At 37.0% G+C, this 22,568-nt stretch overlaps 2 protein-coding genes across 4 annotated transcripts; both read left to right on the top strand.

Moving 5' to 3' along the window:
• Positions 1-4,450: 4,450 nt before the first annotated feature.
• LOC131936936 (uncharacterized) lies at positions 4,451-10,173 on the top strand. Of its 2 annotated transcripts, none has more exons than XM_059294073.1 (3): positions 4,451-4,556; positions 8,697-8,843; positions 9,911-10,173. In XM_059294073.1, exons 2-3 carry the CDS (start codon positions 8,720-8,722, stop codon positions 10,072-10,074), a joined length of 288 nt encoding a protein of 95 aa, XP_059150056.1. In that variant the 5' UTR covers positions 4,451-4,556; positions 8,697-8,719; the 3' UTR covers positions 10,075-10,173. The 2 variants fall into 2 exon arrangements, with proteins under 2 accessions (XP_059150056.1, XP_059150058.1); XM_059294075.1 differs by having other exon boundaries at positions 4,497-4,571.
• A 3,459-nt stretch (positions 10,174-13,632) lies between these two features.
• Positions 13,633-22,489, top strand: LOC131936926 (sorting nexin-6). 2 transcript variants are annotated; one of them, XM_059294057.1, is made up of 15 exons: positions 13,633-13,702; positions 13,791-13,841; positions 15,100-15,201; positions 15,312-15,422; positions 15,513-15,634; positions 16,396-16,519; positions 16,735-16,830; positions 16,921-17,026; positions 17,120-17,195; positions 18,921-18,960; positions 19,123-19,305; positions 19,397-19,460; positions 19,948-20,033; positions 20,527-20,624; positions 20,760-22,489. In XM_059294057.1, the coding sequence occupies exons 1-14, from the start codon at positions 13,697-13,699 to the stop codon at positions 20,581-20,583; spliced, it is 1,224 nt and encodes a 407-aa protein (XP_059150040.1). In that variant the 5' UTR covers positions 13,633-13,696; the 3' UTR covers positions 20,584-20,624; positions 20,760-22,489. The 2 variants fall into 2 exon arrangements, with proteins under 2 accessions (XP_059150040.1, XP_059150039.1); XM_059294056.1 differs by having other exon boundaries at positions 20,527-22,489.
• Positions 22,490-22,568: the final 79 nt, after the last annotated feature.

The following is a 22,568-nucleotide window of genomic DNA, read 5'->3' as shown; positions in this document are numbered from 1 at the left end:
CAGTGCCCTATATGTAACCTATAGCCACAGTGCCCTATATGTAACCTATAGCCACAGTGCCCTACATGTAACCTATAGCCACAGTGCCCTTCATGTAACATATAGCCACAGTGCCCTACATGTAACCTATAGCCACCACAGTGCCCTACATGTAACCTATAGCCACAGTGCCCTACATGTAACCTATAGCCACAGTGCCCTACATGTAACATATAGCCACCACAATGCCCTACATGTAACATATAGCCACAATGCCCTTCATGTAACCTATAGCCACAGTGCCCTACATGTAACCTATAGCCACAGTGCCCTACATGTAACCTATAGCCACCACAGTGCCCTACATGTAACCTATAGCCACCACAGTGCCCTACATGTAACCTATAGCCACCACAGTGCCCTACATATAACCTATAGCCACAGTGCCCTACATGTAACCTATAGCCACCACAGTGCCCTACATGTAACCTATAGCCACAGTGCCCTACATGTAACCTATAGCCACCACAGTGCCCTACATGTAACCTATAGCCACAGTGCCCTACATATAACCTATAGCCACCACAGTGCCCTACATGTAACCTATAGCCACCACAGTGCCCTACATATAACCTATAGCCACAGTGCCCTACATGTAACCTATTGCCACAGTGCCATACATGTAACCTATAGCCACAGTGCCCTACATGTAACCTATAGCCACCACAGTGCCCTACATGTAACCTATAGCCACCACAGTGCCTTACATGTAACCTATAGCCACAGTGCCCTACATGTAACCTATAGCCACTACAGTGCCCTACATGTAACCTATAGCCACAGTGCCCTACATGTAACCTATAGCCACAGTGCCCTACATGTAACCTATAGCCACCACAGTGCCCTACATGTAACCTATAGCCACAGTGCCCTACATGTAACCTATAGCCACAGTGCCCTACATGTAACCTATAGCCACCACAGTGCCCTACATGTAACCTATTGCCACAGTGCCCTACATGTAACCTATAGCCACCACAGTGCCCTACATGTAACCTATAGCCACAGTGCCCTGCATGTAACCTATTGCCACAGTGCCCTACATGTAACCTATAGCCACAGTGCCCTACATGTAACCTATAGCCACTACAGTGCCCTACATGTAACCTATAGCCACCACAGTGCCCTACATGTAACCTATAGCCACAGTGCCCTACATGTAACCTATAGCCACAGTGCCCTACATGTAACCTATAGCCACCACAGTGCCCTACATGTAACCTATAGCCACAGTGCCCTGCATGTAACCTATTGCCACAGTGCCCTACATGTAACCTATAGCCACAGTGCCCTGCATGTAACCTATTGCCACAGTGCCCTACATGTAACCTATAGCCACCACAGTGCCCTACATGTAACCTATAGCCACAGTGCCCTGCATGTAACCTATTGCCACAGTGCCCTACATGTAACCTATAGCCACAGTGCCCTACATGTAACCTATAGCCACAGTGCCCTACATGTAACCTATAGCCACCACAGTGCCCTACATGTAACCTATAGCCACAGTGCCCTACATGTAACCTATAGCCACAGTGCCCTACATGTAACCTATAGCCACCACAGTGCCCTACATGTAACCTATAGCCACAGTGCCCTACATGTAACCTATAGCCACAGTGCCCTACATGTAACCTATAGCCACCACAGTGCCCTACATGTAACCTTTAGCCACAGTGCCCTACATGTAACCTATAGCCACAGTGCCCTACATGTAACCTATAGCCACAGTGCCCTACATGTAACCTATAGCCACAGTGCTCTACATGTAACCTATAGCCACCACAGTGCCCTACATGTAACCTATAGCCACAGTGCCCTACATGTAACCTATAGCCACCACAGTGCCCTACATGTAACCTATAGCCGCAGTGCCCTACATGTAACCTATAGCCACAGTGCCCTACATGTAACCTATAGCCACAATGCCCTACATGTAACATATAGCCACAATGCCCTTCATGTAACCTATAGCCACAGTGCCCTACATGTAACCTATAGCCACAGTGCCCTACATGTAACCTATAGCCACCACAGTGCCCTACATGTAACCTATAGCCACCACAGTGCCCTACATGTAACCTATAGCCACAGTGCCCTACATGTAACCTATAGCCACCACAGTGCCCTACATGTAACCTATAGCCACAGTGCCCTACATGTAACCTATAGCCAACACAGTGCCCTACATATAACCTATAGCCACAGTGCCCTACATGTAACCTATAGCCACCACAGTGCCCTACATGTAACCTATAGCCACAGTGCCCTACATGTAACCTATAGCCACCACAGTGCCCTACATGTAACCTATAGCCACCACAATGCCCTACATGTAACATATAGCCACAACGCCCTTCATGTAACCTATAGCCAGAGTGCCCTACATGTAACCTATAGCCACAGTGCCCTTCATGTAACATATAGCCACAGTGCCCTACATGTAACATATAGCCACAGTGCCCTACATGTAACCTATAGCCACAGTGCCCTACATGTAACATATAGCCACCACAGTGCCCTACATGTAACCTATAGCCACAGTGCCCTACATGTAACCTATAGCCACAGTGCCCTACATGTAACCTATAGCCACAGTGCCCTACATGTAACATATAGCCACAGTGCCCTACATGTAACATATAGCCACAGTGCCCTACATGTAACCTATAGCCACAGTGCCCTACATGTAACCTATAGCCACCACAGTGCCCTACATGTAACATATAGCCACAATGCCCTACATGTAACCTATAGCCACAGTGCCCTACATGTAACCTATAGCCACAGTGCCCTACATGTAACCTATAGCCACCACAGTGCCCTACATGTAACATATAGCCACCAAAATGCCCTACATGTAACCTATAGCCACAGTGCCCTACATGTAACCTATAGCCACCAAAATGCCCTGCATGTAACCTATAGCCACAGTGCCCTACATGTAACCTATAGCCACAGTTCCATACATGTAACCTATAGCCACAGTGCCCTACATGTAACCAATAGCCACCACAATGCCCTACATGTAACCTATAGCCACCACAGTGCCCTACATGTAACCTATAGCCACAGTGCTCTACATGTAACCTATAGCCACAGTGCCCTACATGTAACCTATAGCCACAGTGCCCTACATGTAACCTATAGCCACCACAGTGCCCTACATGTAACCTATAGCCACAGTGCCCTACATGTAACCTATAGCCACTACAGTGCCCTACATGTAACCTATAGCCACAGTGCCCTACATGTAATCTATAGCCATCACAGTGCCCTTCATGTAACCTATAGCCACCACAGTGCCCTACATGTAACCTATAGCCACAGTGCCCTACATGTAATCTATAGCCACAATGCCCTACATGTAACCTATAGCCACCACAGTGCCCTACATGTAATCTATAGCCACAGTGCCCTACATGTAACTTATAGCCACAATACCCTACATGTAACCTATAGCCACAGTGCCCTACATGTAACCTATAGCCACAGTGCCCTACATGTAACTTATAGCCACAATGCCCTACATGTAACCTATAGCCACCACAATGCCCTACATGTAACCTATAGCCACCACAGTGCCCTACATGTAACCTATAGCCACAGTGCCCTACATATAACCTATAGCCACAGTGCCCTACATGTAACCTATAGCTACAGTGCCATACATGTAACCTATAGCCACAATGCCCTACATGTAACCTATAGCCACCACAGTGCCCTACATGTAACCTATAGCCACAGTCCCCTACATGTAACCTATAGCCACAGTGCCCTACATGTAACCTATAGCCACCACAGTGCCCTACATGTAACCTATAGCCACAATGCCCTTCATGTAACCTATAGCCACAGTGCCCTACATGTAACCTATAGCCACAGTGCCCTACATGTAACCTATAGCCACAATGCCCTACATGTAATCTATAGCCACAGTGCCCTACATGTAACCTATAGCCACAATGCCCTACATGTAACCTATAGCCACAATGCCCTACATGTAACCTATAGCCACCACAGTGCCCTACATGTAATCTATAGACACAGTGCCCTACATGTAACCTATAGCCACCACAGTGCCCTACATGTAATCTATAGACACAGTGCTCTACATGTAATATAATATATATATATATATATATATATATATATATATATATATATATATATATATATATATATATATATATATATATATATATATATATATATATATATATAGAAACCGACGTTTGAGACCCGCTGATCTAGGACCCGACGTTTGAGAACCACTGGCAGGTACCACAGTGGAAGATCTGACCCAAATTCTACCAGCAGGCCGAGAATATTTTGCTGGCACAAACATTCTTTTGGCCAATCAGCGCTCACCCCACCCTACACACAGGGAATCCCTCACAGAAAGTGTGGAGCGGGAAGAATGTGTAGGGTTAGATAGTAACTGTTGCGTACTAAGAGAAAGATATTTTTTCCTGAGTACTTTTGCTTTCAAATTGCTTAACGTTGCAAAAATATCTGTAGGTCGTTTGTTTGTATGCAACATTTTCTTTTCATTATTGTTATTATTATTATTATTATTGTTATTATTATTATTATTATTATTATTATTATTATTTTTATTTTTATTTTTTTTATTTTTATTATTATTATTATTATTATTATTATTTTATTGTTATTATTATTATTTTTTTTATTTTTTATTTTTATTTTTATTATTATCGTTATTATTATTATTATCATTATTATTAACATTATTATTATTTTATAATAAGGTACCATGTTGCTTGATAATTTTAAAGACTTAGCACCATTTGTTAGTGTTTTTAAAGTAGTGGTAGCAATTTTTTTATGATTTGGGGTAAGTCTTGTTAATGTGCTTGCAGATATGGTTAACGAGATCTGGTTTTAATTAGTTTTAATTAGGAGAACTAAAGCACATTGTAATTGCTTGACACAAATACAACACCATATTCACTTCTGTACAGTTTTTTACTTTCTCGTAGACAAAGAATAGAGAAAATATTGTAATCGTGCTGAATAATTAACAGATAATTTGAAAAAAATTCGCCGTTTTGCAGCTCTCTACTTTATTGTTTGCGGAATATAAATGATGTATTGAAATTATGCGAAACGTCTAAGTCGATAGTTTGACAAATGTAATGTTGTATAATCTTCCAGAGCCGGAAAAATTAATTTTGCAACCCTGTCCATCTGTAGAACACGCTTTAAACTGGAGTACAGTTTCAGTTAGGTTGACGAAATATTATATAGATCTATAAGTATTATATACAGTTTCTTAGTTGTTGTTTTTTTTAGCGATTTCTAATAAACGGAAGTGGTACTTATTTTACTTCCAGTTTCTCAAAGGCCTGTAACTTAAGTTGGCGAAATTCAAAAAATACATAAACATTGTACGCGCTGGTTTATTACAAGTTTTGAACTTTCTTCTTTTGCTTCGTTCTTAATTTTTAGTGTTGGAAGGGATCGAGCCTTATCTGCCAGAGGGTTTGAACGCGAGACTTTTTCGAATTTATCAACCATGAGCTTTTGCCGACTCGACCACGCCTCCATCACAATTAAGGATACGTGTCAACTGGTTATGTGCCATTGAGGCCATTGACTCCGATTTCAGCCTGCTTTTCTTTTTGGATTTGCTTCCATAGCCTTTGTTCAACCAAGAACAAACTACAAGGCAGCAGTTGTTTGATTTTGGAGTTGTCTCTCATAGAAGAGTGGCTGTCCCCAGCTAACGAGCCTCATCTGCCCGAGGGTTCAAACATCGAACTCGAGAATTTTCGGTTTAGCAACCATGAGCTTTACCGACTCGAAAACGCCGACCTTTTGAATGATTTCTGGTAACCATAAGCGGTTTATTCACATCAGTGTGAACTCAATAACTTGAGTACTGTTTAAGTTAGGTAGACGAAGCTTTATACAAGTATTAGATCTTATACATTGATAACATGCAGTTTTAGAGTGAAGTCTAAAAACCGGAAGTAGTACTTTACTTCAATTCAGTAAATGTAAAATGTCCACCTCCACTAGATGTAATAAGTAAATGTAAAATGTCCACCTCTAATAGATGTCCTGAGTAAATTTAAAATGTCCACCTCCACTAGATGACCTGAGTAAATGTAAAAAGTCCACCTCTACTATATGTAATGAGTAAATGTAAAATGTCCACCTCCACTAGATGACCTGAGTAAATGTAAAATGTCCACCTCCACTTGATGTAATGAGTTAATGTAAAATGTCCACCACCACTAGATGTAATGAGTTAATGTAAAATGTCCACCTCCACTAGATGATCTAAGTAAATGTAAAATGTCCTCCTCCACTAGATGACCTAAGTAAATGTAAAATGTCCACCTCCACTAGATGTAATGAGTAAATGTAAAATGTCCACCTCAACTAGATGACGTAAGTAAATGTAAAATGTCCACCTCCACTAGATGTAATTTAGCTAGGCCAATGCAAAAAATTAATTTCAGTAAAACAATATAATAGTTACATATTTGGATAGGGGCTGTCAATCTGATTACAGATCAGTTTGAATTTTCAAAATCTGACCATAAACAAAAAAGTTATGAATTTTTTTGTCATTAAAAAACAGCAGTTTTTTCAGACAACCGGGGTAGACCCTCAAAGAGGAAAAATACTGGGAGGGTATGGACCAAATTTTTAAGAGTTTTTCACTAAAAGTGGTATAAAAGCAAGCAGACTTCACCAATTGATGTCATTTCATGATATTTTGTAGATTTTTGTATGCCGAATCCAATGATGCTATTTTAAAAAGTGTCTTTTGATTACATAACAGACTTATTTCATGGATTATGTAATACCCCCCTTCAATTTTTTTTACAACATCTGATAATCCGTGTGATAAGAAGTCATTCTTTAAATTAAACACTGTTTTAAACCATAATATGACATTTGTATATGCTGAAGCTAATGGTGATATTTAAAATGGTCGAACATTATTACAAAACTATAAAGGTCAGGTTATGTAATTCGCACCTTTTGCTCATAATTTACCATGTATTTATTTTAAAATCTCTTTTGCTCATTGTCAGTTAACTTAAGTGAATAGCCTACTTAAAGAAAAGATAACTAATACAGTTTTAATACAAAGAGAAGGATGCTATAACAATAGTATATTTGTGATGATGTAACTTCTTAAAATATGTTATGTAATCTATGTGCAATCGTACAGGCCTAATCTATTCCAAAAATATAGGCATATCTTATTATATTTATATTTCTTGTTACTTTAAATGTCATACCATTCATTGATACAACTTTCTTCTATAGAATTAGTCTAGTTACAAATGTGTCTTATCAGAATCAGTGTGCTTTATGATAATTTTGTAATATTTTTAAACACAAAAAATTGCTCATTTTTACAATTTTAATAACATAAACATTGGAGGAAATTTTTTTTTTTTAGCTTGTACAAGGTCGTGTAAGTTATAGATCTACAACATAGATTTATATATGCTCCATGTTTATGCTAGGCCAATGCCGCTGCCGAGAAAATCGGACAAATCGGCTTTTCCCTACCCCCTGCATGTTTAACTCTGTTTTTTGCATGCTTTTATTGTGTTTATGTTAACATGTTATACATCATTCTGTTCGTAATTGAACAACCTTTTTAACTGTATAAGTTTGATTTCTTTATTATTTCAGACGTTGAAGAAATCGCCGATTTAATCGCATTTTTTACCCCCCCGCGGCAACGTGCCGATTAGGGGGGAGGCTTTTTCACCTTTTTAAAAGAGGGGTGTTACTTAGAGTCTATAGACTCTTCGAGTTTTCGTACTACAACAGTGAAACTTGGTAGAAGAATAGATTAAATGTTCACGTATAACGCTCAAGGTTCTTGGGGAAAAAATGTTAAATACTTTTGGAGATATCGAACGGCAAAGTTGAACTAAGTTATTTGGGCTATTAATGAACCGATTTTTAATTTGAACCTTGAGCTGTATTCCTGAAATCTCGACGTTTATTAATATGTATGATATGTACTATAATGCCCTAAGATAGAGACGTCTATAGACTTTGAAGTCTGTCTGACAGTCTGTCATTAAATTGTCTGTCTGACAGTCTGTCATTAAATTGTCTGTCTGACAGTCTGTCATTAAATTGTCTGTCTGACAGTCTGTCATTAAATTGTCTGTCTGACAGTCTGTCATTAAATTGTCTGTCTGACAGTCTGTCATTAAATTGTCTGTATGACAGTCTGTCATTAAATTGTCTGTCTGTCATTAAAATGTCTGTCTGACAGTCTGTCATTAAATTGTCTGTCTGACAGTCTGTCATTAAATTGTCTGTCTGACAGTCTGTCATTAAATTGTCTGTCTGACAGTCTGTCATTAAATTGTCTGTCTGTCATTAAATTGTCTGTCTGACAGTCTGTCATTAAATTGTCTGTATGACAGTCTGTCATTAAATTGTCTGTCTGTCATTAAAATGTCTGTCTGACAGTCTGTCATTAAATTGTCTGTCTGACAGTCTGTCATTAAATTGTCTGTCTGACAGTCTGTCATTAAATTGTCTGTCTGACAGTCTGTCATTAAATTGTCTGTCTGTCATTAAATTGTCTGTCTGACAGTCTGTCATTAAATTGTCTGTCTGTCATTAAATTGTCTGTCTGACAGACTACCACCGAGCCATCCAAGCTATGGAGTGTCTAGGACTGATCGGATTTTTCCTGGCCCTCTTGGTGCTGCTGTTGTACATCTGTGCTGACTCGTGCCGTCGTAAGGATTTCTTGCAAGCTACAGTGGCCCTGGCTTTTGCGGGAGGTAACTTTTTTTAGTAGATTTCTGTTTTACCAGCCACTAGTTGCTAGGTGTAATCATTGAGGATGGCATAAACAAACGGAACTCTAGTCTTTAAACCCGACGAACTTATATAGAGCCATTTGTGAACAATAAAAAAATAAAATCGCCTTACACGTCAAATTTGTACGGTCAATGTTTGTGCTTTTGACTAATAAGGTGAAGGCTTCTTTCTTCTTCGTTCTTAAATTTAGTGTTGGAAGGGATCCCCTCCAACACAATTAAGTATATGTGTCAACTGGTTATGCGCCTTTGGGGTCATCCATAAATGACGTCACGCTTTTTGACGATTTTTACCTCCCCCCTTCCCTCCGTCACACGTCGTCACAAAAAGCCAGACCCCCCCCCTAAAATGACGTCACACCTCAACCTACAACCCCCCTCAAAATTGCAGTTGAATTTTTTAAAAACATCGTTATTTTTCCAAAATCTTGTCTAAACTATTACAATTTATTAAAACAGTTATCTAAAACGCGAAATAACGTCTAAAATTCGTTTTCCAACATTGCTTTTTATAATGCAAAAATGTGACGTCGCAACATCTGACCCCCCCCCCTCCCCCTCATCACACATCGTCACAAAATTACGGACCCCCCTCCCCCCTACGAGTGTGACGTCATTTATGGATGACCCCTTTGAGGCTTCCAATAACAAACTACAAGACAGCAGTTGTTTGATTTTGGAATTGTCTCTCCTAGAAGAGTTGCTGTCGTCGTCGTCGTCCGTCCCCCTCCCCCCCCCCCCCCCCCCCGCCCGCCCCCCATCCCTAAACTAACAAGTCTCATCTGCTCGAGGGTTCGAACGCGAGACTTTTCCGACTCGACCACGCCGACTCCTAGGTGGAGTCTAATATATGATATTTTTTACCTAGACCTTCGAGGCAACTGCAATGTATAGTTACTGGTCGATCTCTGAGGTCGACTGGCCCTACGTACCTAGTGTACTTTCCCAAGAAGCTATAATAAGTGACTGTGAAGGCAACTCTCTTAAGACAAAATACAACACTCTATTTCGTTGTATCCTATTTTCAGTCCTGTTTTCAAGCATTGGATACGCCATGTTTGGGTCCTCACAGAACGTGGAGAACATATGGGGCCTGGGGAGGGAAGTTGGCTGGTCTATGGGGGTGGCCATTGCTGGAACAGTCTTCTACGCTTTTGGTGGAATCATGCTCATCGTCCAGCTGATTAAATAACGCTAAACAGTGCAGGCTGTGCTGTTTTTATATTTTAACTACCATCTCATGTATTGAACTAGCCAGGTTTTCTGGTTTGATCAGTGAAATATCGGTTTGCTCAAGTCTTTGTAGGTCTGAAGTTAATACTTTCTCTCGATTTTGCTTTTGCATTGTTTCCATGTTTAAAAATATATTGTGAAAAGAATTTCAAATAAATCATGCTCTTCGCGTCAATCTACAATCAGAGTTTCTTCCATGCATCTCTTCGGGGCGAAATGAAATTTATATAATTTATATAGAAAATATATACTTTTAACAGTGTCCGCCCCCCCCCCCCCCGAAGAAAGTCTACCGCCCCCCCCCCCCCCCCGAAAATTTCAAGTGCCCCCCCGGAGAAAATAGTCTGGAAGAAACACTGTCTACAATGGGAAGGAAAAGCTTATAATGTGTTGAAGTTTTCATGTGACTGTTTTTAAAAGCAGAAAATAAGATTTTAAAATATAAGGTCTATATTTATTACATTGTCTATGCTACATCTATCCCGTATAAGGCATTCTAAAAAAAAAAATCATCCTGTATAAACCTAATATAACACAGTAGGGGGCCTATACATAACCCCCCCCCCCCCCCCCCCGGAGAAAAAAGTCTAGTAGCGTGCTAGGTACCAGTCTGGCTGGGTTGACTCAGGGACGTCCTGCAGACTCAAGTCCAGACCGAGATCAAGGCATTCAATGATGGGTCGTGAATTTTTTTTTGTCAACAATTCACACGACAGCATTCTAGAAAGCACCGTAAATTGCAATGTATATTACTGTGTTTTTATAATTAATGCTGTTTTCAAATATTCATATATATAAGCTACTTTTCTTTATACAAATTGTATATAATTTATTTCAATCAAATTATTTATTTGTTTGATAACCTATAGCATGTGTGTTTATATTACTGCACAATGGGGATGTTATTGTCTTTACATTATATGCCGGTGTAGGCCTTATAGCTTATACAAACGTCTGAATGTTAATAATTTTTTATTTCTCAATGTCTATAGACTTAGCACAATGGACTTCTGTGACGCTAGTAAAATCAAAATTTTTACTTGATGCATGGGCATTTATTTTTTACCATGCTGTGATTTTGTATTTCATATTGACTTTATGTAGCTTTTTAAAAATAAACAATATATTTACAAAAAAATAACCTTATAAAACCTCTATTGTGTTACTTGTGTTTTTATTGCGAGTATGCATTAAATGTTCATTGTAATATCTGGGAGTTTTTACTGTCCAAGTTTAAACATACACATTTGATATGTCTTTTGTGTGAAGCTACAGTAACAATGTCCTACTTGTGAACATACAGTTACAATGTCCTACTTGTGAACATACAGTTACAATGTCCTACTTGTGAACATACAGTTACAATGTCCTACTTGTGAACATACAGTTACAATGTCCTACTTGTGAACATACAGTAACAATGTCCTACTTGTGAACATACAGTAACAATGTCCTACTTGTGAACATACAGTTACAATGTCCTACTTGTGAACATACAGTTACAATGTCCTACTTGTGAACATACAGTTACAATGTCCTACATATGAGCTTACAATCTCCTGGATGTGAAATATCGTACACGTGAGCCTACAGTAACAATGACCGATGTGAGAAATGTCCTACATATGAACCTACGTCCTTATAGTCCTATATTCTAGACTTACATTTAGTAAACAATATTACGAATTCTAATCATCTTCTTATAGATGACTCGTGAGGTTACAGGTAATTCACATTAATTATGTTATTCTCATAATTTAGGGGTCGTCCATAAATGACGTCACACTCCATGGGGGGAGGGGGGTCCGTAATTTTCTGACGGTGTGTGGCAGTAGCGTAGCGAGGGGGGGGGGGCGGGGGGACATATGTCCCCGGGCGCCGAGCTTAGGGGACGCCAAAATGGGTTGGAAAAATAAATTGAAAGGTTGAGGGGGTGCAAATTGAAAGTTTGAGGGGGGGGGTGCAAATCAAAATCTCGAGGGGGGGGGGGTTCAAATCGAAAGTTTGAGGGGGGGTGCAAATCAAAATCTCGAGGGGGGGGGTGCAAATCGAAAAGTTTGTCCCCGGGCGCCGGGAAGGGTCGCTACGCCTCTGGTGTGTGGTGAGGGGGAGGGGTGGGGTTCAGGTGGTGTGACGTCACTTTTTGCACTATAAAAAAGCAATATTAGAAAACGAGTTTTAGCCGTTATTTCACGTTTTAGAAAACGGTTTTAATAAATTGTAATAGGAATTGATCAAAGTGCTCTATGCTGACAGAGTTCAGAAAAGATTTTTGAAAAATATCGATGTTTTTAGAAAAATTCAACAGCAATTTTGAGGGGGGGGGGTTGTAGGCTGATGTGTGACGTCATTTTAGGGGGGGGGGGGGGTCTGGCAATTATTGACGACGTGTGATGGAGGGGAGGGGGGAGGTAAAAATCGTCAAAAAAGCGTGACGTCATTTATGGATGACCCCTTACTTGAAATCTCAGGTTAAAAATTATTATATTAAATACTTTTTAAAAGCACAAAGTTAAATTTGGCATCGTAATGAATGCAATCTTTTTTTAGAATAACTACTATATATTATACTCCGTGTCTTAATGTTTCTTTTAGACATTTTTCCTCAGGGGTGGACGGGGGGGGGGGGGGGCATATATATATATATATATATATATATATATATATATATATATATATATACATGTTGTCCTGAAATGAAGGAGGCGATAGACGCAAAGGCGTAGAGACCCATTCTGGCGCCCGAGGAGAACTATCGATTTTGCGCCCCCTCAGTTTAGCCGCCTATAACTAAAGCCAAAGCCAAGTAGCTGTCTTTATTCGTAATACTCCTAATATGTATACTTATGCAATACAGCTCAGGATGAGCTTTTATTTTATTTTTACCCGGTCTAGCGACCTCCTATGTTTTGCGCCTAGGCAGGGGCGTAGCGAGGGGGGGGGGGGGGGGCGGGGGGTGCGGACCGCACCGGGTGACACCATTTAGGGGGGTGACACCAAGGCAAAAAATAGCAAAATATATAGAGAAAAACTCGAGGGGGGGGGGGGTGCAAATCGAAAGTTTGAGGGGGGGGGGGGTGCAAATCGAAAACTTGAGGGGGGGGGGGTGCAAATCGAAAGTTTGAGGGGGGGGGTGCAAATCGAAAATTTGAAAGTTTGTCCCTGGGAAGGGTCTCTATGCCTCTGGGGGGGTGACACCATTAAGTGCCGCACCGGGTGACACCCGACCTCGCTACGCCACTGCGCCTAGGGATGTCGCCCCAACGGCCCTTTCCAAGCTAACACTCGGGTGGGGGGGGGGGGAGGTGGGTAAAGTCCACAGGTAAACAAAATGTTTCAACAAGTTTTTAAGTTAGAAAGAATTTGGTTAGTTATCAGAACTGGTGACAGTTTCGCTTGCCAGTTTCTGCACCTGAAGACAGACATACAGAGGAATCAAGAAAATAAAAACTTGTTAATAAAACTAAACTAGATTGGCTATCGAATCTCGATTCCAAATCTAAAATCAACTGAATGAATCGGACTAAAAGTTATGATAGTTCTTTCCCTTTGCGATCACGTGATAAGGAGAAATTGCAGCCATGATGGTGGGTGGACTCTTGTTGTTGTTATGTACCTGCTAATGAAAATATTTGTATATTAATTTCATTCTTTATTTTATTTTAAAATTTACAGGATGGAATTGACGACAGCCCTGACCTCTTGGCGGAGGACCAGGAAAATAAGGTACTTCTTATTTACTTTTTTAAAAGTCATTAAAAAATATCAATAATTCAGTACAAAATCAAAAATTCAATGAGTTTTTGTTGACAAATGACCGGGTGATTTCACCGAATCAGAATTCACGAATTCCATTTTTTTTTTTGTCGTCCTGGTGGATACTTTTGATTTAAGATTTATTAATTGAGGTTTGGGGCTACGCAGCAGACCTAGATTCTATTTAAAAAATGAATAGGATAAATATAGAGGTTTAGTTAGGGCCTACGCAAAATTAAAATATAGATCTACTCGGTAATTAATAATTAAATTAAGGCAGGGCCTACTACCAGTATAAAAGTAGTAGTAGATCTATACAATTAATGTAGTTAAATGTAGGCCTAATGGTCAGATAATCTATTCTTTTAGAACTGTAAAATCGCGTGAAACTGAAAGTTGACTTTTTATTATGGCTACAAGTTGGCCTATTATATACTATATACTATATACTGTATATACTATATAGGCCTACTAGATCTATATTGAATTATCATTGTGATATAATTTGTTTATAATTAATACATAAGCAAACTGAATAATAAAGCAAATGCAATAACAATGTATATCAATAGGCCAAAAATGGACTTTAAATAGAAGTGTTTGAGAGCAAGATCTGCTATATACACTATAAATGTGACTATAAAGGCTATTATATAAACAGCGACCATCTGTAAATTAGAGTGGTTTTTCCTGAAATTCTAACTATAATTTACCAAAAAATAAAATATAAAAAGGTGGCTTGGACCATGTTTCAGGTCAACACTTTGTATACCTGGCGTACGAACCCCCGGCCTGGCCTCAACCAACCGCAGGCTTGTTGCATTGAGTGAAATATAAACTAAAAACAATAATATAAACAATCTCCTTTCAGTCGGTTGGGCCTACTTTCTCTACACTAGTTTAGAAAACCAAACCTTGCCTAAGTTACTGAGTTTCTGCTAGTGCCATTATAATTTCCTCAAGTAAATATTTTAAACTGCAGATTTTTTCAGTATAGCCACACAAGAAATCTATTCAGACATATTATTTAGTGGAATGATGTAGGCCCTAAATGCAAAGGGAAAAGGTTACTTTAAATAGCAATATTTTTGAACAGTGTAAAGTGGAAATATTTTAAAATGAGCTTAATTTAACTTTGATTTTTTATGAAGGCTTTTTATATTAACATAATGTTATCAGTTGATCTTTACACAGGTTAATTGTTAATAATTCTTCATTATTTTTATAGACAAGGTCAGATACTGTTGACCTTACAGATACATCACTGATGGTAGACATTTCTGATGCCCTGAGTGAGAGAGAAAAAGTCAAATTTACCGTACATACCAAGGTATTTTAAAAAAAAACATTTCTAGGTATTGTCCTTTATGAATACACAACTATTGCAAAATATTTTGAGTTTCTTAGTTTTTTATCATGCACTATTTTTGTTTGATTTAGACAACACTGCAGCATTTCAAGAACTCTGAGATGTCAGTTGTTAGACAGCATGAAGAATTTGTGTGGCTCCATGATCGATATGTTGAAAATGAAGAGTATGCTGGCATAATTGTGAGTAACAGATGTAAACACTAGATAATTTAAAGTTGTACTTTTGTGGCAATTATTGTATTTACTGACAACTGTTGACCCTGTCTCTAGATTCCACCTGCGCCTCCTAAACCAGATTTTGACGCCTCCAGAGAGAAGTTACAAAGACTTGGTGAGGGTGAGGGTACGATGACTAAAGAGGAATTCACTAAGATGAAACAGGAGCTTGAAGCGTACGATATATTTATTTTTACACTTTAAAAGAATCTTGTGTGAATTAAAATATGATTGACTTAGATTATAAGATTGTAATGAGAGAGTGAAGCTGCGAGCTTAATGTTAAATCTTTTGATCCTATGAGAGAGTAAAGCTGTGAGTTTGATGTTAAATCTTTTGATCCTATGAGAGAGTAAAGCTGTGAGTTTGATGTTAAATTTTTTGATCCTATGAGAGAGTAAAGCTGTGAGCTTGATGTTAAATCTTTTGATCCTATGAGAGAGTAAAGCTGTGAGTTTGATGTTAAATCTTTTGATCCTATGAGAGAGTAAAGCTGTGAGTTTGATGTTAAATCTTTTGATCCTATGAGAGAGTAAAGCTGTGAGCTTGATGTTAAATCTTTTGATCCTATGAGAGAGTAAAGCTGTGAGTTTGATGTTAAATCTTTTGATCCTATGAGAGAGTAAAGCTGTGAGTTTGATGTTAAATCTTTTGATCTTATGAGAGAGTAAAGCTGTGAGTTTGATGTTAAATCTTTTGATCCTATGAGAGAGTAAAGCTGTGAGTTTGATGTTAAATCTTTTGATCCTATGAGAGAGTAAAGCTGTGAGTTTGATGTTAAATTTTTTGATCCTATGAGAGAGTAAAGCTGTGAGCTTGATGTTAAATCTTTTGATCCTATGAGAGAGTAAAGCTGTGAGCTTGATGTTAAATCTTTTGATCCTATGAGAGAGTAAAGCTGCGAGCTTGATGTTAAATCTTTTGATCCTGTCCTCAGTGAGTACCTGGCAACGTTCAAGAAAACAGTTGCCATGCATGAAGTGTTCCTTCAGAGAATAGCTGCTCACCCTGTGTTGCGGCATGATGTGAACTTTGAAGTCTTTCTAGAATACGCTGGCGATGTAAGATTTTTATGTCTGTTGCAATTGCTGGTTTTATACTGCTAATATTCTTGTCATGTAATGCTGTTGCTTAAATCTTTTTACTTTTTTATCTGTTTAATAGTTTTATAGATTCAATTTAATGGGGTTTCAGTTCTGTTTAAAAAGCTGTCTGTTAAAGAATAGAATTAAATGCAGCAATTATTTAGTTAGCACAGAAATAAATTTTCTTACAGATGAGTGTAAGAGGAAAAAATAAGAAGGAAAGAATTGGTGGTTTCTTCAAGAGCATTACAAAAACTGCAGATGAAGTTTTAATATCAGGACAGAAAGTGAGTTGTTATACCACATACCAAATATGTAATGTGTTGAGTCAGATTTTGGTGTCTACAAGATTTTATTAAGTTATGTCTTCTCCCTAGGATGTCGATGAATTCTTTGAGTCTGAGAAAGTTTTTCTTATAGAATATCACAACAAAATCAAAGATGCCACTGGCAAAGCTGATAGAATGACAAAGGTGCACAAAAGTGAGTTGATATTAGCACATTTTTTCATTTTTAATTGTAAATAATAATATTGATTACAAGATATTTGATACAATTAATTCTATGTCCCTACAGATGTAGCTGATTCTTACATCCAGATATCCACTGGTTTAGTACAGTTGGCAACAATAGAGAACACAGAACTAGACAGGTAACTTACTGCTTCCAAGAATCATGCCACAGAAATGTGTGCTGACTGAAAATAACTCTTTGCTTACGAATTCATCAGATAAAGTAATATACACTATAATAATATAACTACATCTATAATATAAACAGTTTTTTCTTATATAACACATTTTTCTTAATTGTATGTAGGGGCGTGATCTTTCCAGATTTCAGTGGATTTATCAGAAATTGTATTTTCAGTGGATTTATCAGAAATTGTATTTTCAGTCTGATTTCATCATATTTCAGTTAAATTAGTTACATATTTTTATTTTTACTCTTTAAGCCCGTAATTATTTTCACGTTTTACCGGAATTATTTTTTTCCCCTCATTTTTTTATCAGTACCCCTGCGGCTAAATGACCCATATCTTTTTACCCGTTAATTTAAACCCCACGGATTATTGATAAAAATTAATAAAAAAAAAAAATTAATTAAAAAACTGATATAAATTTTAAGGAATTATTTATTTATTGAAGAAAGATAATTACTTAGTTTTAAAGAAGAAAAAATAAAGAGTTGTTTTTTTTCGTGCAAAAATTACGCTTCTGTCGGGAAAATTAATAATAAGAATAACTTTTCATGAGTTCTTATTCATAGAAAATGAAAGTACGTCCATTTATCTACAAAAATCATGGATCGGATTAGTCTTAGTATAAATACTTTAATTTTCGTTAATTTTATAAAAAAACTTTAATATTTGTTCATTTTATAATGCGGCGACGTAAACGTTTGGACGCGGCAGCTGAACGGCATTACGCAGTGTTAAAAATGCCGTTTTTCGAGTTGGTTTACAAAAAAAATTCTATAAAATACAAAATCGATCTGACGAGAAAACTATAAAAAGTAAATACAACGAAAAATGGCCGCTTTAGCGTTATCATGACCTAGATTTACGATTAAAAACTTGGATTTCGAAAAACAACGAATTAAATAGAGAAAATTTTATCGGACGCTGTGGGCGTTACGGTATGGCAGGCCGGCAGGCCGACCGCTGGGAGCGTCGTTACGGTCTTAAAGAGTTAAAAGTTTAAGAAATTATTTTTTTATATGTACATCTCCGGGGCTCTAATGAGGCACATGATAGGTATAAACTTCCAGTACTTTCTGTACAGTTTCCAATTTTTTTTAAACATCTGGTGCTAGCTACTCCCTCAAGATCTATCATTTTTGGCTTCTTTGCTTTAGGCCTGCTGATTACTAAGCTTATGTGAGCTCAGCTGAGAGAAACCCCTTGAGTCTGTTTAGTTTGGGGAAATAGAAATATGATACCTTCAATTTTTTTTGTTGTAGACAAAGCTGTTTTAAAAGCAAAATAACAATGTTGTTAATATCAGAATGATTAGTTTTGACTCAAATGTTTTATATTTTCAAGTTGGCAGTTCTTTCCAAATAAATTTTTTTTTAAAAACAACTAATGAGCACTATTTAATTTCAGCCGTTCTAGTCACTCATTGTGTATCACATAAAGTAAAATTACAATAAGGTTTTTTACTTTATAAAATGAAGTGCTGCAAAAAGTGTAGTGTCTAGTAGAACAAATTTCATGGTCTGATCTCATCCATTGTATGTTTACCTTATAGCTGAACTAGCTAGACTCTTGACAAATAGTGTCAAGTGTAGTCAAGTGGTATTTTTGTTGTTTCAATGATCAACCCAGTAATTTACATTTATGAATATTTGAAATTATTTTATTCTCATCTTTCAGAATATTTAGTAAAGTTGCTGAGGCTTTAGAGAAAGCTCGGGTAAGTGGTGTGTCAAAAGTGTAGTTTTTAATGTATCACAGGTGTACCTAATGTGCCACAGGTGTATGAAGTGTCAAAGGTGCAAAATGTGTCAGTGTTGTCTACATATTACACCTTTACAGCTGAGTTGATCGAAGTGTTTTTGTAACTTGATGTCACCAGAAACTAGAAGGTCGTGTGGCATCAGATGAAGACCTGAAGCTGAGTGACACACTGCGCTACTACATGAGGGACTCAATGGCAGCCAAGGACCTGCTGTACAGGCGCATGAGGGCTCTGGTCGACTACGAGAATGCCAACAAAGCTCTGGAGAAGGCTCGAACAAAAAACAAGGAGGTTGCTGCTGTATGTATCATGTTGCTCTCATCAACAAACACAATTTCTTGTTTTTCAGATTTTAAAACAAAGCCATCAATTTTTTTTTTATCTTATTCAGGCTGAGAAAGCACAAGAACAATGTTGTAAAAAGTTTGAAAAGATTTCAGAAGTTGCCAAAAAAGGTAATTAGTCAGCCTTATGTACTTTCACCATAATATATAACCTAGACAATTAGCTATTACACATCTGTAATACTAATAAGAGATGTGGCCAGCATTAGTTTTAAACAGTAAATGAATAACATCTGAATGAACACTACCACAAACCAATTTCTAACTCTAGCTTTACCCTACTAATCTAGAGGTTTCTAAAAGCAAGATCATGTGATCTTTTTATAAACAAGAAATAACATCTTAAATCATGTTTACACATTTTAGTTACCATTTTTAGAAAGCAGCACATGAAAACATTTTTAAAATCAGGGGAGTGGGGGTGATATTATAGCAATTCTTGATACTAAACATTCAATTTTGTCATTTCTGTCTAGTTTAGTTTAGGATTTCGAAATATACTTTTTTCACATATAAAATAATGCCTTAGAAATAATGTTTGCTAAAGACAAAATATGTTTAGAAATTATGAAACGATTTCAAATTTTTATTTAAATAGAAATTCAAGAATTCAAGAGCAGAAGAATTATATACTTTAGGAAACATTTGGTAGAACTTGTGGAGCTAGAAATGAAGCATGCGAAGGTGAGTTTTACAAGCTTTTATTTAACTTGCTTCCTCGTCTAGTATGTCTGTCTATCTGTCGTCATAGATCGAAACACTGGAGCAAAATTTTGGTCAGTTCTGACAGATTCGTTTTAAAGTTGGCACGTGGGTCAAGACATGAAGACAATGCAATCTGACATTAAATTTGACTTTATTGGTTGCCTAAATAATTTTTTATGAATTAATCAAATAATACGCTACTATTTAAATAATTATAAAGAAAAGCTTGGGTCTCTTCCTAGATATTGGTAACTGTAATAATTTAGTGACCCACGCTTTTCTCTATAGTTATTTAAATAGTAGTGTATTATTATTATATATTGAAAGAAAATCATTTATTTTCTACTTTTTAGTTCATTATTACATAAAAGCTTGTTATTAAAATGTTTTTTATGAATTTTTCAAATCTTTAATCTCATGTTGTCTTGTAGTGAAGATCAAAATCTGATAAAATGTTTTTTTGTGTGACTAGGCTCAAGTGCAACTACTAAAGAATTGTATCACAGCGTTGCAGGACAAGGAGGAATAACTGCGTGCCTGTGCTGACAGCTCAATGTCAGCTTTTGAATAGTAAATAATTTAATCACAAATTATTGATTGTAAATTGTAATTAAAAGTAATTTAACTTTTAGTTATTTTAAAAGAAAAAAAATGTACTGAAAAGAAACAGTTCTTTCCATAATCCATTTTTTTTTGCTTGCACAGGCATGTCTAGTTAATAGCTTAAACATCAGTACAGATTTATGATCAAAAGCCATGGATTTGGGTTTACATTGCAAAATCTATTTTATTTAATGTAGACAGTCAACTTAAGTTTGTGTAGTCTTGTTAACTGAGGAACCTTCCACATGAGAACTTTGTGATCCTTTGGTTACATTTTAACTGGTCATGCTCCTCAGTGGGATAGCCATGTTAGGAAGTCCACAACAATTAACTAACGTTGTTCATTTCTTTTTCTAATCTTAGTTGTGTAGATGGAAGAATGAAAGGGTTTTGTTATGAAAGTTATTTTCTTCTAGGATGCTTGCATTTGTTCAGTATGACAATTCTAATGGACAAATGACCATTTGTTCAGTTATATAATTCTAAATGACAGAAGTTTATTTGATATAAAGTTTTGGATAATGTTAACCATGTATTGTGATGTTATGCCACTAGTTCAAAGAGAACTTGTAAAAATTATTATAAGCTCAAGCATTCGACATCTAGTTTTAAATTTGAATGTTTTAGATGCTTGTGTCAGTGTAGCATCGCAGAAGAAATTGTGATATCATCATGACAACTATCAAATACATCTACTCTAATTGTCAGTATTTTTTCTAGAGCTCAACCTTTTATTTTTGTCAGTTCATTCAACCTTGAACTTTTGACCTGAAGATTTTTTCTCCCCTTTATCTGCCTGGTTGAAATGTTGGTGTGTTTTATGTCAAATGATCTATTTTGTCAGTGTACCCTCATCTAATGTGCTACTGATGTTTCTCCAGATGACATCATTAATTAGGCTCATTATTTATTTTAGCTGTGGGTTGAAATGACATTCCATGTACATAAAATGGCCCTGTCCTCTGCTACCCATTTAGTTTTGTAAGAATTTTTCACCTGTTGAAATTTATGACCTCCTAGATTTTCCTTTCTGCCATATTTTTATTTACAATCACTACCGCATGTTTGATATAGCATCACAGCATACTGAAGTAACTATAGCATTCTTGTTTTGTTCTGTTCCAATAGGCAAATAGTGTGTTTTAATGGTCTGAGAACATGTGCAATACATCACTTTGCCTTGAAGCTTGTGTAGACAGGTTTGCTGCAACACTGTCCATACATTTCACTTGTCTAGTTCTATTTATAGATTTTTATTTGGTTCAATTTATTCACTAAACTACATGATTTTCAGTTGATTGTAACTTCAGAGAAATGTATTCAACTATTCACACCAAGAAATTTTTAATAATTGGGAAGATAATTTCTGTATAGTTATTTTTTAAAAATGTTACTACCATTGATTTTACATTTAGCAAAAATGGAAGTAATGGTTTAAATTTAATGTGAACAATACATTTTTAAAAATTTGTTTGTTAAAATTGGCAACTGCTTTCATGCTGTTTATAATGTTAAATGATGTCTAGTTGTTGTGTTTTCAGTTTTGCTGCTTTGATATTTTTTTATTGGTATAGTCATTTAATTTTGCCCTATGCAATTGTTAGAGCTGTATTCAATTTCTAGATTTGAGTTTTCAAGTGAAAATAATGTGACCATTGAATGAATTGTTTGGGAAGTCAATAGTTTATATACGGAGAGGCGCACTGCCCTAAAAAGCAAAGTTTTTTTTTAGTTTCTGTTGTAATGTGATATCAATCTTATTTATGATAGTGTACATCTGTTCAAATATTGTATTTGTTACTTTGCAAATTTGAATAAAATACTGAACTATTCTTGACTTGCCTGGTTGATTTTTAAAAGTAAGTTTTTTTTTCTACACCAAAAGGGATCTTGATTGTACATACAAAATGA

This window comes from Physella acuta, unplaced genomic scaffold, assembly GCF_028476545.2.
Source record: "Physella acuta isolate Inbredline_101_S28 unplaced genomic scaffold, ASM2847654v3 ptg000196l, whole genome shotgun sequence".
Taxonomy (NCBI): Eukaryota; Metazoa; Mollusca; class Gastropoda; family Physidae; genus Physella; species Physella acuta.
Note: the sequence above shows the minus strand (reverse complement) of the source record. Positions and strands in the feature narration are given on the sequence as shown.